This window comes from Watersipora subatra, chromosome 10 (genome assembly GCF_963576615.1).
Source record: "Watersipora subatra chromosome 10, tzWatSuba1.1, whole genome shotgun sequence".
Lineage (NCBI taxonomy): Eukaryota > Metazoa > Bryozoa > Gymnolaemata > Cheilostomatida > Watersiporidae > Watersipora > Watersipora subatra.
In genome coordinates this window covers 7,260,447-7,274,287 of record NC_088717.1, presented here as the reverse complement: position 1 = coordinate 7,274,287, position 13,841 = coordinate 7,260,447, and the positions used below count along the sequence as shown (strand labels likewise).

The following is a 13,841-nucleotide window of genomic DNA, read 5'->3' as shown; positions in this document are numbered from 1 at the left end:
GCCAGGATGTTACAAGATTAAAATCGACAATGTTTCATCGCAGGGTAAACCGCTGAGAAGAAAAATATGCGTCGAAATGACATCACTGGTTGCTCAACTGCCTATCTCTCTCGTTATTGATATCAATTATTGCGTTAAAGTTGCAGAGTTAAGCGTTTCTATTCTGTCAGTTTCATTGCTACTACAGACGTCACAATCACACTTTTTCTGAATCCGAGTGTTTTAACAGTGATCAAGTTTAGTAGATTTTAATTTTGAAACATTCTGACAGTCAGATTCCCTCCAACATCAAAAACAATTGCAAATGATAAAGAAATACCAATACTCGCTGATAAAATCTATAACAATTTTGTCAAAGTTCATCTGTCTGAACGTGTCTGAACGTTTTGGAAAGTGAGTCAATACCCCTGTGTGGTATTATACAGCTTTAAACACAAGAAGGTCTTTCAGAAGTCTAGTCAAACTGGTTTTCTATCGATACTGGAAATGTGATGTTTTAAATGGTTGATAGACATACTCAGGTCTGTCTCTTACCTTGACAAAGCGCATGGTGCATAGCTGACATTACATGATATTCCCTTTCTCAACACTTCAACTTGTAACGAGATGTTAGCATAGTCTGTTGTAGCCATTGTAGAGTATACGCGTTGTGTGTTGTAGTATTTCTAGCATGTCTAGGAACTCTGCTACAAAGGCAGAAAGTTGTATGACAGCTGATAAACGTTAGTTCATTCCTTTATATACTCATTATCAATGAATATCCTCTCAAAATAAAAATTTGTCTAGTAGCGAATTTCTCGTTTTTTTAGCTCCGCCCCTTCTGTCATATTAATCAACTAGAGACTTACTAAACATAAGTCAGGGAGGCACTAGACCGTCACATTGTTATGATAACAGAAGCCATGACTAGCGCATTGACAAGTCAAGTTATGATCTTTGCCATTGAACTATCACAGTGTTGTGATAAATGTCATTTCATGGAACACATGCTACCAGTGTTATAAGAATATGCTAGCTTTGAGGTGACATTGGATATATTTTGGTATCTGAACAGCTGCCCTGGTAAAATTACTCACTCCTTCCCTTGCGCAATTTCCCTCTAGTCCAACAATTAGCCCGATAATTGCCCTCAAACCATTATTGCCTGGCAAGTTTTAACCTTTTTTATCTTTTCTAATGAGATTGCTGACAAGATACTCCGCTGCAGAAGATAGCTTGGACTATTTTTGAGTTTGGCATATTTTAATTATATAGTCTGTGAAAGCAGTAGTAGCAGCAGTGGTGACCAGCTCAGTAAGGTCAAGGTCATCGATTTAGAGTTGTTTACAGAGTGTTGTTTCCTTCAGGATTCTCAAGTGTAAGTCGATAAAACTGACCAAAGTACTTGAGGATGAACTATGAGATTGAATGGCAAGTAGTAACTAGTTGCATTATAGATGTGTCGTATTTCCATAAAATGACTCAGTGTGAGTTCAAGCATGCCACTACAAGTGCTTTCTTGTTATTGCTTTGGGAGGAAAGCATTGTAAAAAAGATGAAAAACATGCAGATAGACAGCTGGCAAATCACAATGGCAGCCAGCAAGCTGGATGTAAATGAGTTTTACTTTATGATGGCAATAATCAGTTACAACTCAGATGGAAGGTCAGTTACACCATAGATCTACCTATAGTGACATAAGCTGTTGCATGATGGGATTTGTGGGCCCAGGCTACATGACGTCTGAGGTCACGGCAAATACGAGAAGCCATTGATGTACTGATATTACATAGTTTTTAGGCAGTATATAAGCAAGTAGAAGAGAAGATACATCCCTCCTTTACAACATGTAAGTAACTCCTCTCCATTCAACATCAACCTTCGATAGAGCATATTTCAACACTAAAGTGTCCGAAGACACAAGCTTAGCTCAAGTTTAAATCTACAACTCATTTTTATGGCTAACTTTAATTCTTAAGAGATTTACTTTAATTCTTTCAGATTTACTCCTCGAGAACTAAGAAATAAGTTATTTTAAGATGAGCGTGAAACTAATAAAATAACGGCAAGCGCAAAAACGTTGGACAACGATGGGTCCCACTTCTGAGATAATTTTTACAATTTGTAATGGAATGCTAAAAGTGAGTATTTGAATTGGACAACATGCAAAAGACCTGAGGGATTAAAAACAGTGAAACTTATCAGAGAATGACAAATGTTAAGATGGCAGTTGTATCGGTTTATGAAGCAGCAGCCAACTAACTTTTGGTAAGATAACTGAACTACTGAAGAATTGGACAGCCTCAGAGTGAACTGCTGTGAACTCAGTTGGTTAATCGATCTCTAATGTTCTGTTCATGACAAAAATGAAATTGTCTGTACGTTATTTAGGCTTTAGATTGTCTCCTGGCTGCCTACCAACTATTTAAACAAAATTCGATGCAGGAAAATTACCTTGAAAATTGTTTAAATATGTTTAAATAACTCCTTTTTTTTAGCTTTTCATGTAGTAAGCATTTTTTTAACATCATAATATTATTGCAAAAACATTCAAACATTTTTGCAGTCGATATGAGACTTAACTTCCTGTGTATTTTGTATTTATAAATTAAAAGTAATTTTATTATCAAAATAGAAAAACAAAAACATTAAACGGCAATTTAATTTTTATAACTCAGGTTGATGCATGCGGTGCGTAAGCTGGTATAATAATAAAGTATTTTATAATATTGGTGTAAGAGCAAGCTCTTGTGATAAAAAGACCCAATAGCTTATCTAAGTGGTAAAAAAGTGCTTTGAAAATGAACTTGCATCGCATAAAATTTTAGTTTATTTTATCAGGAAATATCAATATTTTTTCAATATTATATCATTTTGGATTGTTTTGACGTTTGAAGTGATCTGACTATTAAAATGTTTCAAGATTAAAATCTGCAAAACTAGTTCGTGGTTAAAACGCTCATATTAAGCAAAAGTGTGATTATGAAGGCTATTGTTGCAAAGAGACTGGCAGAATAAAGACACGTAATGTTGCAACTTAAAAGTCAAAGCCAATATCAACTAGTGTATAGCAACGATAGCAACTTATGATGTCATTTCGCACAAATTTTCATTTTAGTAATTTTTTTTCTAAGCATTTTCCATTTTAATTTTGAAACATATTAGCTGCCAGATCACCTCAAACATCAAAAACAATGGCAAATCATAGGAAAATACCTACACTTTCTAATAAAGTCTACTCAAATTCCATGCAAGTTCCTCTTTAAGTCAAAGATCAGTGCAAGTATTCTCAACATAAACTAGTTACAACTCTTTTTTCAAGACCTCCATCTTTAAGCAAGTACTCACCATGAATCAGCAATCAAACAGTGTTAGATACTCTACAATAACATTAAAGTGGATACAAGAAGCATTTTTATCAATAGTTCTACTCATTCAAACCGTGTAATGCAAATAATACGACGAAGTGCCACAGATAAAATTCAAGTTGGCTGATCAATATCTTCTGATTAGGCTAATTGATGGCTGTTTTCTGCATGCAAGTACCTATTCAGAAAGATTTTATGAGATATTCGAGGTCAACGGCTCGGAAGTTGATTGATGTTGAAGTACTGGTTTTTGTATAGCCTGATAGAGAATACCTGTTATTATTAAACGTAAAATTGGATGACGAGAAAAGAATATTTCAACATCTGCTTGATTGCTATTTTGATGAGACTCAAAACTGTTAGACAAATTTTTTTTTAAATTAAAAACTGCGTATTATTGCTATTGTTATTATTATTGCTATGCTCATTTTTGGTGAGGTTTTAAGATCGCCAGAACTTTTTTCAACTTAATAATGTATTTAATATGGTTATTATTGTTGTTAATGTTCTTACCTGTAACTGAGTAAAATCAGATTTTGCAAAAATTCTGAGAATTTGTTTAAGTTTAGTAGAAGTGTAAATTAACAATGGTATCTCATCAAAGGTGGTCAAAAAATTAAAATAAACAAAAGTTTGACTTGTAATGTATGCTTTTGACAAATACAATAAATATTATTATGTGCGGCTGTTGATGAAATCACTAGTGGAACCTCACATCCCTCAAAGTTTTAAAATACACGTTGATCCTGCAGCAGAAAAAACCTGTTTATAATGGTAAATCATCATTCAAGAGATAGTCAAAAAATTAACAACTAATTTATTTTTAAAACCAAAAAAACAGATGAAAGGTCTTTTCAACATCAACTCACTAAACTTGAATAGACATGGTAGTTTAGATATCTCGGTAGTCGACCTGAACTCAGTACATGAACTCAACTAGTGCAAAAATAATTAGTACAAAAACTAACAGAGGCAGAAGCAGATCAAAGATTTGCAGTTTCCGAATCACGCGAAAGGCCACGAATGATTACACTCAGAAGTGTTTATATGTATGCATATTTCTACAGGCATGCATTGCATACTTCTACAAAGTGTATAGGTAAGAGCTTAGTAACATTATAATCAAAGAATTATTGACTTGTACATCTGCTGGCACCAGCTTTCCGTGTCAACATTACAGTGACTCTTGTATGATGCATAAATTGTTGCGTCACAACACATTGTTGACTAGCTTTCATATCCTTCTTATATAAAACGAAAAACATGTTTTTTTGTATTTCCTTTAACACCTTTTTATTAAAGTAAACTTTCTGTATACTGTTATAGCTTGTGAATCAATTGTTCAAAAGCTAAATATAACTAAAGACAAGCTAAAAGTATTGACATTATTATGGTAGCATCACGTGTGCAAACAGTTCTGCGGCAACCACGCGTAGTCGGGCCATGTTGACAGCATCTCAATTAGTTAAGCACGTATTGAGGTAGTCTTTAAATAAATGGCTAACAACTTCTGTAATAGCAAACTAGTCGAGTTACTGTCTCAGCTTAAACCAATTCTACAATAAGAATGAGAAGTTGTCCACTCTTCTAAATGTATGCCATATAATATTTGCTTGTAGCTCTAAAAGTTATTTGCTCTCAACTCATATATTTGACAAGCCAACCACATGGTGGTCCTGTATATTTTAACAGCTCATTTGAAGTTGTCTGCTCATGTCTATTTCATTGTAAAGCTGAACCAGTATGTCACAAACATTGCCAAAGCAGTGGAGCAACAATTGTAGTCTTCTTTACTGATGGATGTTGGAAACTATGTGAAAGCAAACCTATACAAGTTGTAAAAATCTCTGTGATCTGTTATAATTACAACATAAGTATTAAATAATGTATCATAAGCATATTTTTAGCATTTGCTTACACAACAGTTATAAATCAAAACAAATAACTCAAAAACATAACACATCAACCATTTAGGTATAGTTTTTATTTTTTAGTTATTCATTGGTATGTTTATCACAATGTTATCTATCAAGAAAACTAGTGGTAATGTTTTTTATCCCAGTAAAAGTTTGTTTGAACATATGAAAACAGCAGACATGTTTGAAGACATGTTACGAATAGCTAAAGGATGTTTATGAATAAACAACTATTGCAAAAGTTATAAAAAGATAGCTTTAAGTGAATTTTTACTGGTTTAAAAACATCATTAGTAAGACTATTGAAATTAAGTCAATGTTTGAACGCGCAAAACATACTCCAACCTGATATTACGGTTTGAAAAGCATGCAAAAAATTTTCATTGTTGGTTTAAAATAAACATTAAAAATTCTTACTGATGTATGATTAACCAGCTTCAACCATAAATCATAATTATGTTCCAACACCAAGAACTAGTTTAGCAATTCAGCATTCCTCCAGTTCAACTTAAAGCATTAAATACCGGAGAATAACGGTCAAACCTAGTTTGTTTAAAAATGGTAAACTTAAACTATGTTCATAAACTTTGTGATCAGAGAGTGATTTGTGGGGGTTTACTGTAGGGATCAAGGGGGTTTACTGTAGTGATCACAAGGGTTTACTGTAGTGATCACGGGGGTTTACTGTAGTGATCACGGGGGTTTACTGTAGTGATCACGGGGGTTTACTGTAGTGATCACGGGGGGTTTACGGTAGTAATCAAGGGGGTTTACTGTAGTGATCAAGGGGGTTTACTGTAGTGATCAAGGGGGTTTACTGTAGTGATCAAGGGGGTTTACTGTAGTGATCAAGGGGGTTTACTTTAGTGATCAAGGGGGTTTACTGTAGTGATCACAGGGGTTTACTGTAGTGATCACGGGGGTTTACTGTAGTGATCACGGTGGTTTACTGTAGTGATCACGGGGGTCTACTGTAGTGATCACGGGGGTGTGCAGTTTGTTCTAGCTAATGGTGAACTTACAAAAGATTTTAGTAGAAATTATTAGAAAGTTTTTGTATTTTTCTATCTTTGCGATTGTTTTTGGTGCTTGAGGTGATCTGACTGTCAGGATGTTTCAAGAATAAAATCGACAAAACTTGATCACAGCTAAAACGTTCAGATCAAGAAAAAGTGTGATTTTGCAACTACAACGCAATAGCCGATATTAGCTACAGCAATGATAGCAATTAGTGGCATCCTTTTGGCACCCATTTATCTTCTTATCATCTTGAAACATGTCGGCAGTCAGATTACCTCAAACGACAAAAATAATCATAAATGGAAAAATGCCCATACTTTTTGATAAAATCTACTAAAATTTTGTGTAAGTTTATCTTCATGAGCAACTGCATGGTAAAGGCAAAATACATTAGAAATAAGCATTTTTTGAATTCATAACAATCTTTACTACAATAACAGTGAATCTGTCCAAATCCAGGGTAAAATGGTAAAATGGGTAAGATGGTAAAATGGGTAAAATGAAAGATCTGTCTGTTCGGGGCTGAACTTGTGACATGCAATTTAGTAGCCTAACTTTCTAGTACCTGCACCAAATAGCTATTGTCCAACATTTCAGAAAAATTGTGCAAATGCCTATTCGCTGCACTTTATTGACCAACCTTTAAAACTTTTAAAACACGTTTGTTCAACTACTCAATAATTTCTGATTTCTGTTTTTTTATTTTTTTATTTATTTTAGGCATCATCTTGTTGATGATTACCAATGCCAATAGAAAGTTATACATACAAACTTACGTACGTACGTATGTATGTACATAAGCCTATGTACATACATATGGACATACGTACATACATACATACATATGTATGTACATACGTACTTACGCACACACATACATACATACATATGCACATACATACGTACGTACATATGTATGTAGGGCCTACATACATATGTACATACGTACACACGTACATACATACTTAGACTTGATGATCATGCATTGCACACTAAAATGCCAGGCTACTACATGTAGTTCTCATAATAATTTCTCATGATTTCCACTAAAGTTAAGGTAGAGAGACAGAACGCTGCAACTGACAAAATAATTATTAGAACTAAAATGGATGAGAAGTAACCAATGAAACATGACTTACTTACATCGCTCTAATTGTAAAACATATATCTCGAATACTACGCTAGCTGTCTATGCATTTACATCAGCTAATAAAGAAGTGGTCAGAATAAATGGATCTCAAGTAACTCACTTTCGCTGTTGTTAGTGGATTATTATCAGTGCATCTTGTTTATTAAAATATCGGATCTAGATACGATTGGCTGAGTGCCTTTAGAACTATACAAAAAAGTGAACAGTATTTGACAATAATAAGGTTCAGTCCTTCTGCTAGTTACTTTGTATGTCATTCTGTGGTTGGTTACTCCAATTTTAGTGTCATTCTATGATTGGTTGCTCCAGTTTTAGTGCCACAATATGATTGGTGCTCTACTTTGAATGTGCTACTGTGATTGGCTGTTTTCTGGAAGTGCCATACTGTGATTGGTTACTCTATATTGAGCATCATGCTGTGATCGCTTCTTTCACTGATGAGTAAAGTTAATTGATGTGAAAAATTAATTTGGAAAGTGTGATGCCTATATTAGGAAATTTTAGTGAAACACCTCAAGTTTTCATCATTTAACAATATCTTTGTGGTTTCATTGGCAGCACAATACAAAGTAGAAGTACAAAGTATATCAGCACATGTGACTATATAAGATAAAATGAATATACCAATTACTATAGCTTGGTTATTTGTTTGGTAGCATATGACAACTCCCAAGACACTAGCCAGTACTTGAAGAATCGATTATCTCCCTATTATACTGGTCACTAGCACTTCGGCAGTTTACTGCAAGTTGTTGCAGATGCACTGATTCACCGCACTGAAACTAGCAATACACAAATTGCAATCTTTTGTTGTAGTATTTGATGAGAGAGAATAAATGATTAGAGATGTTATCAGCAAGATTAGAACATTGATTGACAGTAAGTTGCTGCCCGGCAGTGGTCTGCTTGGCTGGTGTTTTCCAAAGTTTAAAAAGTTTCCAAGGTATAATATAAAATAGCTTGAATAATAGTTTTCCTGCCTAATATATTATATTATATATTATATATATTTTTATAGTAGCATATTATAAAAGTTGAGATGAAAGTAGATTTATGATATATAAATAATTTAGTCACAATTTCTTTATTTTATAATTTTATATAAGACTTCTGAAAATAGTGAAGGCTGAACTTTTGTATGATATTGTTTGTTGAAATATTAGATAGTACCATGAGAAGGACACTAGTAAGTACAAAACGGCTTATTTGCGAGGAAAGAATATTGATTAGCTAGACTCATAAAATACAAGGCATAGATTTGCCTCAGTGCATGTAGATTGTTGGTGACTATCAAAATGGTAGTTGAGTGGTGACAAGTTTACTTTATAAAATCACTTCTAAATTTTTTTGCAAAAATTTTATATTTGTGGTAAGTATTACTTTTTGCATCTACCCCTGGCACTTACTAAAACTCCTTGCTATGCCATGCAGCAAAAGTAGGCAGCAGAAACACAAGTCTAATGCAGCAAAACTATTTTATTGAATGATAGGCCTCAGCATAAAATCTTTTTATATGACTCAAATGACAGTATAAGCAACAATTTTATTGTATGCTATTATAGCCTTGAAGGTGGAAAATTATAATTCACATAAAAAGAAATCATGATTCAGTTTTTCAGTTTCCAACTTTGTTAGTTATTGCAACTATTAGGAAAAATAAAGAAAAGAGATAAAGAGTTCACTAAATGAGAGTAATACTTACTTTTTTCGGTTTATATGCTATATTTAGATATAAGTCCTTATATATGTAATACATGTATAAGAACTATAATGTTTAGGCTAGGTAAGAGCAATGTACTTAAAATAAACTAGATAAAATTATAAAAATTATATTAGCCCGATAGTTAAAAAGATAGCATATATAAAATAGTATAAAAAATACTCTAAGTTTAGCTGATAACACTCACCTGCTGGCAGCTGTCACACTTGCTGCCCTAATTTAGTTTACCTTAAGTGTTTGGATAGCCATTATTGCTATTGATTGTGTATTGATGACATGCCTGAGGCTAACTCTGATGTATGCGAACTGTGTCGGTCAATACACAGTCACATGATCGCAGCTACCAGACATTCGAAGCCTGATAGCTCTACAATTTTACACTTAATTTAAGGTAATTAATGGCAGATTAAAAGCGCTCCTTGTAGCAAACTCAAAAAGAATTTGTATCAATCTTTACTGTTGACAGAACGCAAATAATACTGTTTAAGTGTACACAACTCCGACTTTACAATATCGGATAAACTGGTTAGATAAATGAATGTGTTGTGATAAAGCATATCACCAAGGAATCATATATGTAAGAGCAGCTTTGTCAAAGATAACTCGAGGTAAAACATAAGGATGAAAAAATATTTTTGAAGTTAATTTACAGTTTATTCATTGTCATCCGATCAATGGCGATGATACAGTATATATTTTCTCATCTCACCTTACCAACATCAGAAAAGGATATACTATACTCAGATTATACTATACAAGTATACAGGGCTATACTAATACCTGTGCAGTAGGCCCTACTGATTACATATTTGAGCTCACAACACTTCCACCAATCATATCACAAAATCGTTAAACATTATTTTATCCAAAACTTGCTCATTTCTGCATTTGTGTTACAGGGTTCAAAATGCTGCATAAACTCTGCCGGCATAGTTTTTTGTCCTTTCCCGCATATGACTAACATTTCTTTTCTATAACACCAACATACTACATCCACCATCATATGTTTGATTTTATGAACTTTCTGTCACTACAACCTTCAATTCACTATCCTGATTCCTCCGCAATACTATTAGATTACCAACTTTCAAAACACTTTTGTTCAACTCACTCAATAATTCCTGATTTTAGTCTTTGGTCTTTTCATTTTTTTTCTAATGTTTAACAAAAAACGTTATTTTGGCAATGATTACTAACGTCAATCAAAATTAATGCATATATGAATGTTTGTCATCATGTATTACGTGATAATTTTTTTAATTTTTTAAAAATTGTGATTTGACTAGTTACAAGTCAACTTACTGACGTGTTAGTTTATATCTGAACTGGATCAGTAAAACTGTTATAATGTTACTATAGCGTTTAATTTTTATATAGTCTTAGCTGATAGCCCGCAGGTAAGTGTTCAAGATGCTAGCTCTCATCAACCAGACAGAGCAGTGAAACCAAATATTTTTGGCAACCTGACGCAAGGCATGGAGCATATTCATGTGAAGTTTTGACAAAACTGGCCACAAAATGTGGAAATGCATAGCATTTACGTGAACTAACAGACAGATACACAAAGTGGGTTTATTTAAGATAAATGCCATAATATCAACCGCATTGTTTGTTTGAGTTAAAAATAAACTTACATAACATTTTAGTAGATTTTATCAGTAAGTATCGATATTTTTCCATCATTTGCAGTTGTTTTTTATGCTTGAGGTGATCTGACTGCCAAGATGTTTCAAGATTAATATTGACAAAACTTGATCGCTGTTAAAACGCTCAGAAAACGTATGTGCAAACTGACGTCACTAGCTATAATCATTGCTATAGTGGATATCGGTTATCGCATTCAAGCTATGCGTTACGTGCCACTATTTTGGCGATCTCTTTTCAACTATTATAGATGTCATACTCACACACTCTCTTAATCTGAGCATTTTAACCGCAATCAAGTGATTTCTATTTTGATCGTTAAACATTGTGGCAGTCAGACTACCTCAAATATCAAAAACAATTGCAAATGATAGAAAACACCGCTACTTTCTGATAAAATCAACTAAAATTTTGTGTAAGATCATCGTTGAGCTATATTATGTAATTTCTCAGTTTATCACTCAGTTCACGGCGAACAGATGATAAGATAGTTGTTAGTTTTTAAACTCTTTTTTTAAACTTCACTTTTTGCTTTGCAACAAATCAATGACAAATTTTTACTATTCAAACAGTTTTGGCTGAGATTAGTGTTTGCTTTCGCAACAAAGCTGGATACTTTTAATCTTTCTTTGCATTCTCATTTTACCTTATCACAGTAACTGTTGATAGCCTCTGGTGGTTAGATTTATGAACTAGCTGCAGTTATTCATGTAGATGTCAATCCATTCTATCAGCTACTTACAACATTTGGTTCTAAAAATACTGTTTCCCTAACAACACTCTAATTTATTACAGCTTTACAACTGGTGATACGCAACATTCAATTTACAGCTTGAAGAGTGTTTTATGGCCCATATCATCAATTTATTACTCTTTCTCTGAGTTCTCTTCACACATCCATGTACTATGTATCACTCTATGAGCTACTCTATGAGCTACTCTGTGTTTGCATATATCTGTAGAGCTAACTGACTAGTCTTTGAGTTCAGTGTTGAGGAGTTGTGCATCCTCAGCAATTTATTCTTCTAAAACAACTTTTTGCATAAACTCCACTGTTGATTTTTAGCATTTAAGGTTATTTATATATTATTATGAAAGATAAGTGGTATTTCTTTTAAACTTATAAACTATTAAACTGTTCACTTGAGGTTTGTCAGGCCACGCGCAAGCATTCCATATATATATCACTAGTTCAAAGTAAAAAATTTTGTGAGAGATATTTCCCATTTGCTACCTTTCAGCCCTTCAAGGGTCTAGACTAGAATATATAAGGTCTTCCTTTTTATAAATAGAATGTCACATCTAGTTGTCACAGCCCACATAATGGGAGTACTCACATTTCTTAATAGAGTTTTTATTAGTTGGGTGTTTTCAGGAGTGGGTGCTGCAAGCTCCGTATGGTGAGCAGTGATTGTAGTAGTCGTAATATCATCCCTTTCTTTAGTATTGTTTGCCAATCAATTCATTTTAATAGATGTCATCCGTTTATTGGCATTTTATGAAAGCATTTCTACTGGAGGTGTAGTGGGTGTATTTAGATAGGCGAAGTTCTCAAGTTTATGGCAAAAACTCTGGCAGATAGAATGTCCTATACAAAGTGCTATTATTTCAACAAAGTTTTAAATACATGCAGAAAGTTAACACTTTTAATCCTTGAAGTTAGGATGTTATTATGTTCTCTATGTGTATAGAGCACAAATGAGGTACACACGAAGCACACATGATGTACAAATGGGGCACAGATAGGGTACACACGAGGTACACATGAGGTACAGATGGGGCACACATGGGGTATGCAGGGTAGCCACATAGAGTATGCAATGGAGTGCGCTTCCGGCACACAAAGAGTACACATGCAGTACACATGGAGTACGTTTGGTGTAAACTTAGAGGATGCATAAACTACGCAGTGGGGTACAGTATGGGGTATGCGTAGGGTACGCATGGAGTACTCGATGGGATACACATGGGGTACGCGATGGGATACACATGGAGTATACATGGAGTATGCATGGGGTACGCATAGAGTACGCATAGGGTACACATGGGGTACATATGGGGTACACATGGGTTACGCAAGGGGTACGCATGGAGTACACATGGAGTACGCATGGGTACACATGGGGTACGCATAGGGTACGCATGGAATACGCATGGGGTACGCATGGGGTACGCATAGGGTACACATAGGGTACACATAGGGTACACATAGGGTACCCATGGGTTACACATGAGACATACAGGATCTTATCAAGTACTTTCAAGTTTTTGTTTTGATTTGGGATACGCAAGGTTGGATAGCAGAGTCAAGCGGAGTTCTTCGATAGTTGATAAGAAATGTGTCGATGTGTCACTAAAAGTCAAGGCATAAGGTCTCTATCACTAGTTTAATTTGTGTAGCTGACTGCCTGTTTTATAAGAAATACATTCAGTATATAAAGTGTGTGCACCCTTTTAGGATAGGTGTGGGATATTAAGGGTAGCTTTAGAATACCAGCACATTTGTATTTCCGTAAATTACATGTAATTGTATTAACATTTATAATACATTCTAATCCTATAGCCTATTGTTATAGCTCTATAAATGTTTACTAAAGTAGTAATTTTGAGGATGTCTTTTAAAGCTACTGATTTGATGTCATCTTCAGTACCAAAGTATGTTTATATTTGGTCATATTTGGGTATCTACAGTAGCTCAAAGCTAGCTCTTCATACCTGATCATACTTGGGTATATATAGTAGCTCAAAGCTCACTGTTCATACCTGATCATATTTAGGTATCTACAGTAGCCAAAAGCCATCTGTTCATACCTGATCATATTTGGGTAATTGCAGTAGCTCAAAGCCAGCCTTTCATACCGGCTATTTGGGTATGTACAGCTTTTGTTACAAGTAGGGCATATATTCAGGTCACAGGTGCTGATTGCTGCCATGATATTCAGATAGCTGCTATCACGCTAGGCTTAGAGACAACCTAAGTGCTATCTAAAGACAAGAATCTTTAGATAGCACTTATCTACCTCCTGTGTGAGATAGCATTTATC

General features: G+C 34.4%; 1 protein-coding gene across 4 annotated transcripts in view; it reads right to left on the bottom strand.

The window, feature by feature from the left end:
• Positions 1 to 732, bottom strand: part of LOC137405686 (type-1 angiotensin II receptor-like) — a 159,343-nt gene extending 158,611 nt beyond the window's left edge. For all 4 annotated transcript variants that reach the window (XM_068092032.1, XM_068092029.1, XM_068092031.1 and 1 more), the window contains exon 1: positions 535 to 732. In XM_068092032.1, coding sequence (XP_067948133.1) covers positions 535 to 632 — 98 coding nt within the window. In that variant the 5' untranslated portion in view covers positions 633 to 732. The remainder of the gene's footprint in view (positions 1 to 534) is intronic.
• Positions 733 to 13,841: the final 13,109 nt, after the last annotated feature.